At 52.0% G+C, this 12,180-nt stretch overlaps 1 protein-coding gene across 1 annotated transcript in view; it reads left to right on the top strand.

Moving 5' to 3' along the window:
• The first annotated feature begins 4,686 nt into the window (after nucleotides 1–4,686).
• The window catches only part of HMCN2 (hemicentin 2), a 143,752-nt gene continuing 136,258 nt past the window's right edge, over nucleotides 4,687–12,180 (top strand). The window contains exon 1 of the mRNA XM_036261616.1: nucleotides 4,687–4,933. Within this exon, the coding sequence (XP_036117509.1) occupies nucleotides 4,687–4,933 (247 nt within the window). The remainder of the gene's footprint in view (nucleotides 4,934–12,180) is intronic.

Genomic DNA, 12,180 nt, shown 5'->3' with positions numbered 1-12,180 from the left:
GGTGGGGGGGCGATGGGCCAGGTCTGGGTGGTGGGGAGCGAATCTTAGCTGCTGGCTCTGGTTTAGCTCATTTCATTGTTTGTTTTGAAAACATGGGGATGGGCAAGAATTCCTGAGTCTCTTGAGCTGCTCAAATATTTCTTGGGACTGTCTCAAACCATTCCTTATGGTTACATGTGATTTGGAGGCTGGTCCCATCGAGGGACTGGGTTCAGCAGTAAATCACTGGGGTGCCTGGCTGCTTGGAGCCCCCACACCATGGTGCTGAGTGGAACTTCCTGGCCCCCCTCCTCCCCTTCCTCCTCGGTAGCTTAATCTTCCTGAGTTGTCAGTTCCTCTGACTCCCTGCTAGCCCTGTCCTCCAGGGCCCTCACCTAATTCTTTAATTCCTTCCTAGAGAAGAGAAACCAGGCTATAGACTTTCTGCTTCTCAGGTCCTGGCAGTGCCCACCGACTGGGGGCAGACTCCCCTGCTACCTCCATGGTTGTTTTCCTCTCTCGCCTCTTGTTTAGCCAGGTCTTTGTTAAATATGGGCAGGAGATGAGTTTTCAGCACGTCAAAGGTGCGAACTGTCTGGCACCTGAGTCCGAGTCCAGCCCGAGTTCTGCTCCCCAAGCTCCTCATTTGTTCTTGCGGTTCTGCAGCTGGGACCCTGGACCCACCACACCCACGTGTCTGAGGCAGCGTGGCGTGGGATCGGATCACGGGCTCTGGGCAAAGGCAGATGCGAATGCAGAGTCCAGCCTGGACACGGGACTCTACCTCTCTGCCTCAGTTTCCTCATCTGCTGTGGGGAGAGTGAGGAGTGACCTAAGTGGCTGTTTGGGGGATCTAATGGGGAGGCATGCTTCAGCGTGGCCGGCACCCGGCAAGGACCGGGCGAGTTCTCTGCCATCGACGTCCTTACTCCGCAAAGGACCCGAGCAGCTTCCCTCGGCAGAGGGCTGGGGGGCCACGGCGGGAGGTGGTTGATAGACTCTGAGGATCTGAGGGGCTGAGACCAGCATGTGTTTAGGGAGCGGGGCATATGGGAGCATAAAAAAGGCCCCCTGGTAGGGAGGGGCCACCTTTCTTGGACCGGCCAAGTTCTGGGTTCTGATCCAGCCCCTCAGCTGGTCTGGGCTCCCTGGTGTGGACGGAGTGGACAGGCCTGGATGTCCACGCCAAGGCTGAGCGGTGGCATGAGCAGTAACACGCAAGCTTCCTCTCTGTGGACGGGCCAGGCCCACGTGCTCTCCAGAGCAGACATGTGGCGTGTTAGGAAACAAACAGCTCCACTGAGACCACCCTTCTGGAAACGGGAGAAAAATGTGGATTATCTTGAGTTCAAAATGCAGGCTCCCAGGTGGCCTGGAGAGGCGAGGTGGTGAGATGGGAACTGACGGGTGAGGTTTCAGTTGTTTTCTCTGGGCCTTCTGTGCTCACGTTCAGTGCGTCCATGGTTACATTCTGGGGAGCACTGAGCACCCAGAGAGGCCCGTGCTTGGGGCAGTACCCCTGGCCACCCTGGATGGGAGGTGGTGCCCGCCCAAGGCTCCCTTCCATGGCAACCGGAGGAGGCGTTGCCAGGATGAGCTCAGGTGGTCTCGCGTCCTGTCTCTGTCTCGCAGGGACCCCTGCTGGTCCTGGAGTGGTGGGCTGCAGCACCCAGGAGGTCATCTCGCCCTGTGCCTCTCAAATAATTCTACAAATGGGGAAGCGGAGGGCCAGAGGGGGAGGGCCTTGCTAGGTTACACGGCTATTTCAGGACTCAAGTTCATGATCCACTTGCCCTTGGGATCAGTCCTAGGAGAAGCACCTCATTTTCTTTAGGGCCACGTCCTTGGGGAGTAGGCTTATGACTTGTTGGCGTCTATAAGACCTACCCTTTGAACTTCTGCTGCTGTCACCTTTCCGAAATGCAAATGGGGTCAGGTTGCTTCCCCCTACTCTGCCCCCCACATTCTTCAAGAGCTCCTCAGTGCCTTTGGAGAAATTCCACACCCTTCACACCACATTTAAGGTCCTTCGAGATCTGGTCTTTGTCCTCTGCTCTGCTCTCTCTGTCCAGCCTCACTGGGCTAGCGGAGGTCGCTCCTGTCTTCCTGCCTTTGCACATGCTGTTCCTGCTCCTCAAATGCCCTTCCCTCTTGTTCTTGAAGGCTTCCCAGGCTCACTCTGTGGCCTCCTCTGACCCCTTAGGCTCGGACATTCTTTCACTGAGCTCCCAGAGCTCTGGGTAATTCCTTTATTAGCACTTATGTCATGGACTTGGAATTATTTGTCTCCTTGTCCTTCTCCCCAGGGTAGAGAGCCTGTCCTGCACATCTGTCACCCAACAGTGCCCAGCAGAGTGCCTGACACCCAGCACAGGCTCAGCCACTGTTGGGGGAGTGAATGACTGAAGGGCTTGTTTGCCCCCACAGGTCCCCTGTGCTGTACCTGACGTGTCACTGTCTGTGAGCCCTGCCTGATTCCTGGCTCCTGTTCGCCTTCGCCTCCACAGCTGGGGCCTCTCTTCTCTCTCCAACAGCTGGGCCAGTCCTGGCCAGGCCCTGGGGCCAACCCCAGCCTTCGCCCAGGGAGATTTAAAGAGCCAGTGATCCAAGGTACAGGTGACTCATCCTCTCGTGAGCTTGGGTGTAAGTTGTACTCTCACCTGGGTCCGGGCACTTGGTTCCGCCCATATCCTGTGAGGCAGGCAGCCCCACAGAGACCACTTCCTCCAGACCCCAGCCCTTCGTACACATGGCCTCACCCTGCTCTAGAACGGAGCCCCTGCGGGTGTGCAGCCTCCCTGCCAAGGCCGGTGCTCAGCTACCAGGCCTCTCTGACACCTACTGACCCATTCGTGTGGCACCTACCATGTGCCAGGCACCAGGTCTCTGCCCGCAGGGCTCACAGTTGAGGTGGGAGGGGCAGCCCTACAGAGACGACACTGGTGATGGTGCGATCCCTAGACAAAGGGGCAACAAGGAGCGATGGGGTCGCAGGGCAGGTGCCGAGGCAGCCCAGAGGTGGGGTGTGAGCAGAGATGGAAGAGGGGCTGGTGGTGTGGGGTGGGGCCTTCCTGGCTGGGGCTCTGGAGGGACAAGGACTGGAGAAGTCTCCCCTCTTCACGCCCAGTCCCAATCACAGATGCAGAGCCCTCGACCATGTTTGGGGGGCTGCCTGCACTGGGGATCTGGTTGGCTCAGAAGAGCGGCTGAGGGGGAGGGGGCAAACTGCCCCATTTCCCAGGGCTCTCAAAACCAGGCAGGCCCAAGAAAGCCCTCAAAGGCTTCTCGTCTTCATCTTTTTTTAACAAGGCTTTAAAATTTTATTTTATTTCATTGAATTTAGAGAAATGGAGGGGGGAGGGGAAGAGAAAGAGAGACAGACAGACATTGAGGTGAGAGAAACATTTGTGGGTTGCCTCCTGCATGCGCCCCGACCGGGGCTCGAACCTGCACCCAGGTATGTGTCCGAACTGGAATCAAATCTGCGACCTTTCAGTGCACGACCTTTCGGTGCGCCAACTGAGCCACACCGGCCAGGGCAAAAGCTTCTCTTCTTTATTCAGGCAGCATTTGGTGAGTCCCCACCATGCGCCAGGGACTGGGCTGGCAGCTGGGGGCTGACGGGGGGAGAGGGGAACCAGGACAGTCCCAGCTCCCAGGAGAACTCCTAGGCGAATGGGGAGAGGAGACCACAGCCTGAGATGAGCAATGACGGAGAAGGGCGCACTGTCACGGAGGGGATGGCTACACAGCCCAGAAAGCGCCCACAGCCCGTCCTGTGAACCCCAGAACCTTCACGCAGTCCTTGGACCTGGCGAGGGAGAGGAGCAGAGGGGCACCCCCATCCTCTGGCGTGGTCAGACGACCTTGACAGTATCTCAGCACTGGGCCCCGGGGAAGCAGCGGAGGCTGGGGTCTTTGGAATCTTTCTGGATCTGGCTTCTATTCCTACCTCCACCACTGGAGAGCTGAGTGGCTTTGGGCAAACGACTCACCCTCAGTTGCTTATCTGTAGAATGGGTTTTGTGTTGGCGCCTTCCTCTAGGGTTGCAGTGAGCATTGGAGGAAATCACCACATGAAAACGCTTAGCACATAGTAGGTGCTCAACTTACGGTGCTTGATGATAAATAACAGTAACAATTATAATAACGGAAGCACAGGTCCGTGCAGAAAGAAAACGCATTGGAATTCATGAGTGGGGTGGGGTGGGGCATTTAGGGGGCTGGGTGGAGGGAGCAACAAAACCAGCTTCGCTGTGGCCAGACCTCCAGGACACCCCCATCCCGCTCCCCACCCGCTGCAGGGCGCGTGCCGGAAGGCGCAGGTGTCGCTTGCGTCCCGTGCTTCCCCATCCCTCCCGCCTTGGCCGCCGCCCCAGCTGCCTTCTGCGGTCCGCCCCGCGTCCTCCCCTAACCTCGGGTCTGGACTGGCGAGCCGCGGGGGCCGGGAAAGTTTGAGTCACCGCAGCAGGAGCGGAGGAGGCGGGCCGTGACCCCGAACGGGGTGGGCTCTAGGACCCGCCTCGGACTCCCAGTAGGGGGACCCCGCCGCGAGCCCCTGTCCCGAGCGCACCGGCCGCGGCCCGACGGAGCGAGACGCCGCGCCACAGCCGCGCACTGGGCGGCCGCTGAGCACCCGGACGGTCGCGCTCGCACGCCCTGCGCCTCCGCCGCAGCTGCTGCAGCCGGTCGGCCGCGCTCAGCACGATGCCCGGGGCGCTGCCCTTGCGGCTGCTGCTGGCGGTCGCCGCGGCGGCGGCGGCCCGCGCTCCCGGGACGGCGCTGTCCCCGACCACGGGGGACGCCACCCTGGCCATCGTCTTCGATGTCACCGGCTCTATGTGGGACGACCTGATGCAGGTGATGGACGGCGCCTCGCGCATTCTGGAGCGCAGCCTGAGCCACCACAGCCAGGCCATCGCCAACTACGCGCTGGTGCCGTTCCACGACCCAGGTAGCGTCCCGCTGGTGCCCGTCTGTGACCCAGGTGGCGCCCCACCAGCGTCCCCGTCCCGCGCCCTGGAGCAGCGCTTACCCGCCCGCCCGCGAGTGCGACCTGGGTGCAGGTGGCCGCCCAGGGCTGCGCGAGGCCGGGCCGGGCCTTTTCCACACGTGCGCTGCCCCACCCAGGGCACCTGGAGCGGGCCTCACAGCCGCCCCTCCCTTCCCTTTCCCCTTCCTTCCTTTTCTCCTCCCTCCCTTCCCGGGCACCTGCTGTCCCCTCTCCCGCGCCTTCCGTCTTGCAAGGTCAGGCGAGCGACAGAGAACTGGGGGTGCGCTGCGTTCAAATGCTGTGCAGCCACTTCTGAGCCTCACTTTGCTCGGTAATGAACTGGGGTGAGAGCTGCCCCCAAAGCTCGCCGAGACGTTGAAAGGGGGCATGGTGACCGGAGCCTGGCACGCCATGAGCCTTTGCGGGGTTCGCGTGTTTACTGTGGTTAATGCTTCGAGTTCGCTCCCAGCGTGGGCTTCGGGGACCCGAAGAGCCGCAAAGGCAGGTGAACTCATTGCAAAGGTGGGTGGAATCACTCCTCCGGGTCGCTGCCTTGAAAATCAGGGTTAGAGTGTTCTGTGCCCCCTCGCCCGTCCTCCCAAGAGAAACAGCAGCTCCCCAGGAGCCAGGTCGTCCCCACCGCCCGTTCTCTGCCGGTACCCACCCCCCAAAACCTCTCCTGCAGCCCCTAACTTTCAGCTGTGCGAGGAACATGCCTTTGGAAAGGGCCGCGGGGAGACCGGCTGTGGGGGATTGCAGGAGAAATAGCTGCTGAGAATGATTCCCACCTTGTTCTGAGTAACAGGACTGCTTTCCCCAGCAGTTGTTAATTAGAAACATTCGGACTTACAGCACAATTCCGGGAGGGGGGGAGGGGGCGCTGAATACCTGTCTGCTCACCTGCTAGATCCCACAATTAATATTTTACTGTTTGCCTATCAAGTCTCACCATCTATCCACCTTTCTCTCCAGAAGGAGAGCTTTATAAAGCCCCCGCAAAAAAATTAAATTAAATTAAATTAAATGGCAGATTCGTTGCAAAACTGTACTGAGAGGTGTTCTTGTGCTGAGAAAATAGACGGTGGCCAGGGCTGTATGAGACAGCCAGCCCTCTTAGAAGGACTTGCCTTTATCAATCACAACACCGTTCCAGACATCGGACAAACGGCAGCCATGCAGGCGGCAGGGGCGGGACACAACCCTTCAGTCCTCAGGCTGAGCGGAGGTCCCTCAGCTCCAGGGGTCCCGGCTTCCGTAGGGTCCTGAAGCCCAGAGCCCAGAGCTCAGAGCCTGAGAGCTAGAAAGATATCACTGGGAATATCGAAAGGACAGCTCCCACCTCCGGATCTGGGGGCAACAAGGTTGGGGGGTTGTGAAGATGTGAGGTGTGTCCTGGGGCTTCAGCTCAGACACAGGTCACATTCTCTACTCCCAACTCTCTCTCTCTCTTTCTGGATCATTCTTGGACTTCCAGTGACACCACACTGAGAGAGCTGAGAGACCATGAATCCACCCCTTCTCTTCCAGTTGGAGAAACTGAGGCCCAGGACACAGATGGGACTTCCCCAAGGCCACCTGCGAGGCTGATGTAATTTGTCTCTGAAATGCTGGGCCGCAGTTGCGGAGCAGGGGGACAGCCTGTTGGAATCAGACAGCCTGTCCCGGGCCCAGGCTGGGGCTCCGGGGGGCTGTCTTCGCTGCCCCCTCTGGCCACCAGCTGCCCCAAGCACCCCTGCTGTCTTCAACCTTTCCTGTCCTCTCTGGGTGTTGAGCAGGTGCACGGCTCTCCAGCCTCCTTCACTCCATCTGCTGTGAAGCAGAAGACCCAGCCCTCCTCCTCTGTTCCCCAAACCACCCTCCCCACAGACACCCGCAGGTCCAGGTGTGGAGGGGACCTCATCGTTGATTGAGCCCCTGCTGTGTGCACAGCCGGGTGAGGCTCCCAGCGTGCGGGAGACAGGGCTCACACTGAAGAGCCACAGCCTGCGGGAGACGGGGCAGGAGAGCAGGAAGTGTCCCATGCCAGCTCAGGTGCCAACTCCTGACTGGGTCAGCGAGCGAGGGGACTGAGGGCCCCAGGAAGCCGCCCTGGAGCAGGAGTGAATGTGGGTCAGCTTTGGAGCGTTTCCCGGCCACGCTGGGTGCTGGGGACGCAGCGAGCATCCTGAGCTGGCTGGGTGGTGGCTGACATGGAGGGACAGGTGTGGGGCAGCCCGGGCGTAGGAGGGCTGCAATGGGAAAGTGGGCAGAGGCCAGATGGGACTGGGCTATGGCTTGGGGCTGAGGAGCACTTTGATTTCCTTCTATGGGCTGTGAGCAGCCACAGGAGGGTTCTGAGCAGGGATTGGAGCTGTGGCTTAGGTTTAGCTGTTTCTTTTGAATTGGCCAATGGAATCCCTTTGGTGGGAGAGGAGCTTGAGAACCAGTTTTAGCTGAGGGTTCAGGCCCCCCAGGGCTGCATGCTGGGGGGTGGGGGTGGGGGGTTGCTTCTTAAAGGGAGCCTGCCCTAAACCTCAAAGACCTGTCTGCTAAGATATCAGTGGGTCTGGACTGCCTTTGCTTGGAGATAAACCAGGACCTGTGCTTTGGAAAGACTTTATAAAATGTTTAAATGAAAAAAAAAAAAAAAAAAAAAAGTGGAATGTTCCCAAACCAGAAAGTTAGAATTTTGCTAATGGTTTCATTTTGGCTGAAAACAGATTGTTTTCAGTCTTTCTCTATTAAAATAGGCTCAGTGGAGATTTACGTCCATGTATAAATCTTTGTATCTCTGATTGTTTTTTTTTTGTAGGATTAAGTTTCTTAAAGTGAAATTCTTAGGACATTTTAAACACACAGAGTGGGTGGGCGACTCTTCAGATTGCTTTGCAAAATGTTTTGGGAGTTTAAACTTCCACCAGAAGCATTAGAGGGGACATTTCAGAGAAACTGGCCCTGATACTGGGAATTAGGATTAAAATATTTTCCCCCTAATTTCAAACATGGAAAATGGTGTCTTCCTGTTTTAATTGCTGGTGAGGTTCAGTGTGTTTTCAAGTGTCACGAGATTGTGTTTGGTGTGAGTTTCTTCTTTTGTAAATGTGAGTTCCTTTGCTCATTTTCCCTTGGGGGTTTTAGTGATTTTCTTACTAGTCAGTATGATATTAACTGTTTTTTTTTTTAAATGTGGTTTATGTTTTTCCTGGTTGTTGGCTTTTTAGTATTGTTTGTCATTCAAGTGTTCTGAAGTTTTAAATGTTTATATTTTAAGTTTTAAGTATAGTGAAATCTGCCGACTTTTCCCTTTTGTAATTTCACCACGTTCATCCTAGAAAGTTTTTTTTTTTTTTTCCTATCACAAAATCAGGTACATGTTCTAGGTTTTTAAATTTGTTTTCTCTTTTTCTTGTTATATTTAATTCTTTAACTGGGAATTTAAAAAAGTTGGTGCATGGTGTAAACAATATTCTGATGTGATTGTTTTAGAATAGGATAATTAATTGGTCAGATACATTTTGTTGAAGAATCCTTCCTTTTTCATTCATTTGGATTCTGCCTTTATCCCAGATCACTTTATCTATTAAGAATATTTTTTAAATGACAAGTTCTCTTTTTATTTTTTTGTTAATCCTCACCAGAGTATATTTTTCCATCGACTTTTAGATAGAGTAGAAGGGAGGTCAGGAGGGAGGGCGGGAGAGAGAGAGAAACATTGATGTGAGAGAGTCACATCCAATGGTTGCCTCCCACACGAACCTGACCAGGGCCAGAGATCGAACCTGCAACCCAGGTATGTGTCCTTGACTAGGAATAGAACACAAGACCTTTTGGTCCTCAGGCTAATGCTCTAACCACTGAGGCCAAACCAACCAGAGCTGAATTCTCTTTTTAATCCTCATCTTAGGATATGTTTTTATTAAGTTTAGAGAAGGGGGCAGAGACAGAGACAGAGAGAAACATTGATATGAGAAACACTGACTGGTTGCCTCCCACATGCACCCCAACTGAGGGTCAAACCCGTAGCCTTTGGGTGCATGGGACCACGCTCCAACCAACTGAGCTACCAAGCTGGGGCCTGTCTATCAAGAAGTTATCTGGGCTTTCTATTCTGTTCCATTGTGTGATAATTCTTCTGCCGGGAGCATATTATAGTCATTATTTGGCTTTATAATATCTACTAATAGAGCAAACCCTTCCTTGTATTCTTTTTTCTTAAATTTTCCCCAGCTTCATTGAGATATAATTGCCACATACTACTGGGTTTGTTCAAAGTCTACAAATGTGGACTCGATAGGCTTATAACGTGCAGAATGATGACCACCATAGCGTACATCTCCACCGCCACGTAATTATTTCTTTTTCATGGTGAGAACATTTCAGATCTACTCTCTTGGCAACATTCAAGGATAGTATCATTAACTATAATCACCACGATGTACAGTCAATCCCAGAACTTACTGATCGTATACTGGAAGTTTGTACCTTTGACTGACATTTCCCCACCCCACCCCCACCCCGGGAAACACCAGTGCTGTTTCTGAGTCTGGTGTTTTTAGATTCCACAGAGAAGTGAGGTCACAGAGTATTTGTCTTCTCTGTCTGCTTATTTTGCTGAACTTAACGCCATGCAGGTGGTCGCAGACAGCAGGATTTCCTTCTTTCTCCTAGCTTTATCCAGCCATCAGTTGACGGTTTAAAACATTTAATAAAGCCCTGCCTGGTTTGGCTCAGTTGTTAGAGCATCAGCTTTCAGACCAAAGAGTGTCAGCTTCAATTCCCGGTCAAGGGCGCATACCTCAGTTGCGTGTTCGATCCCCAGCTCCCGTTGGGGTTGTGTGGGAGGCAACTGATCGATGTGTCTCTTTCACATCGATGTTTCTCTTTCTTTCTTTCCCCCTCCATTCTTTCCACTCTATCTAAAAAATTAATAGAAAAATATCCTTGGGTGAGGATTAACAAAAAAATTAAATAAATTGAAAAAAATAATTTAATAAACTTTAAATTTTAGAACAGCTTTAGAGTTATAGAATTATTGCAAAGATAGTACAGAAAGATCCCAGATACCCAACAGCCAGTTTTTCCTATTATGAATATCCTATGTTATTATGGTATATTTATCACAATTAAAGGATATATATATATATTAGTAACTAAAGTCCTTTTTTTATTTACATTTCTTTCATTTTTTCTGTTTCAGGATCCCATCCAGGGTCCCACATGACATTTAGTTGTCATGTCCTCTAGGGCTCCTCTTGGTTGTGACAGTTTCTCAGACTTTGTTTTTGATGACCTTGACCAGGATTGCTCTGATATTTTGTCTGAGCTGTGATTTCTCTGATGCTTTTCTCCAGTTCGACTGGGTAATGGGAGGATGTTGACCTTGATCGCCTGGCCGAGGTCATCAGGCGTCTCTGCTGTGAAGTTACTTGTCTTTGTCCCTTTCCGCCCGGTCCTCTTCGGAAGAAAGGCTCGAAGGGCGGCCCCAGCTGGGAAGTGTGTGTAGAAATCATTTGCAATTCTTCTGCATGAGAGGCTTGTCTCTTCTGCCGTTTGTTTATTTATTTATTCGCCATGGACCATGGATATTTATTTTCTACTTTGGGCTATAATCGAATGCTACTTTATTTACTTAGTTGCTCAAAATTTTCTACCCGTGGTCATTGGAAGCTCTTCCCGTTGGCTCCGGTGTGCCTTTGACATACCCCCATTGTTGTATAATTTTTTAAAGCATTTTCTTACTTTCTAGCACTACTAGTTGTTCCTAGAATTAGCAGTTTCTTTAAGGCATCATGGTTCCTTTTACTGAAGAATGTATTTGAAACTAGGATCTGAGTCCGGCTGGTGTGGCTCAGTGGTTGAGTGTGGACCCATGCACAAGAGGTCACCGGTTCGATTCCCTATCAGGGCACATGCCCAGGTTGTGGGCCCGATCCCCAGTGGGGGGCATGCAGAAGGTGGCCAATCGATGTTCTCTCTCATTGATATTTCTATGTCTCTCTCCCCCTTCCTTCCTCTCTCCAAAATCAATAAAGGAAAAAAAAAAAAAAGAGCCCTGTCTGGTTTGGCACCAGTTAGAACTTTGGCCCGTGGTTGCAGGTTCGATTCCGGTCAAGGGCACGTACCAGTTGTGGTTCGTCCCCAGTCCTGGTTGGGTTGTGTGGGTGGCAACCAGTTAATGTGTCTCTCTTGCATCGATGTTTCTTTCTCTCTCTTCCTCCCTCCCACTCTATCTAATGATAAATGAAAAAAATAGCCTCGGGTGAGGATAAAAAGAAAAAAAAAAAAAGAAACTAGGATCTGAGTGCTGGAAGTGCCAGTTGCTACCAGGGTGTCATTGTTTTAGAACCTTGGCTGACAGAGTAAGGGGGATAGATATTGTCTCTCTAACGTGTGTCTATACCTATATCTGTAAGTATTTCTATATGTAACCATTTGTATCCATGTTAAGCTGTATCCATAACACGAGTTCATGCCGATGTCTCCAGCTCTGATTTATGACTGTGGGGATTATTCTAACCTTCTGCCCTTGCTTATCTATAACCTCCCATCCCAACAGTGAGCGACTTGGCTCCCCTTTTGCCATCCATCAGTCACGTCATTGTTCCCTTCCAGCCTACATGTCTGTTGGTTTGAGCGCTGTCAGCTCCCACCCGCCGGGGAGCCGCTTCCCTGAGTGGAGCATAGTTCCGTTGCCTTTCGTGTGAAGACTACTCGTTTCCAGTCGCCGGGGCCAGCACCACACTGATGTTCTTTTTATTCATCATCTTCATTTTCAAAATAGCCTTGAACATGTCTTCTTTCCAGTAAAAAATAGAAAAACTCAATCACCTTGCAAAAAACATTCTTACTGTGCTTTTGCTTGGAGTTGTGTTCAATCTTGATTAGGGGAAGACTTATCACTTTAAAAATATTTTTATTGTTTCCATCTAGAACACATGCCTCTTCCTTTATTCACAGATTTTGCTTCTCTTGGTAAAGATTTATAGGTCCCCCCCCCCCCATTTCTTTTTAAAATCATTTCTAAATAGTTTGTTTTCTGTTACTATTTTGACCACGGATTTCTTTTCCATTACATTTTTCACAAATGAGCATTGCTAGTATGTTGGAAAGCAATTCATTTTCATATATTCATTTTGCTTCCAACTTTCTTACTGAAGTTTTTTTTTTTTTTTCCTTGTTCTGTTTTTTTTCTGTGTAATGTCTTGTGTTTTCTAGGTGGACAGGCACAG

Source organism: Molossus molossus, unplaced genomic scaffold, assembly GCF_014108415.1.
Source record: "Molossus molossus isolate mMolMol1 unplaced genomic scaffold, mMolMol1.p scaffold_m16_p_14, whole genome shotgun sequence".
NCBI classification, from domain to species: Eukaryota; Metazoa; Chordata; class Mammalia; order Chiroptera; family Molossidae; genus Molossus; species Molossus molossus.
The sequence above is the reverse complement of the archived record's forward strand: the minus strand, read 5'-3'. Positions and strand labels throughout refer to the sequence as shown.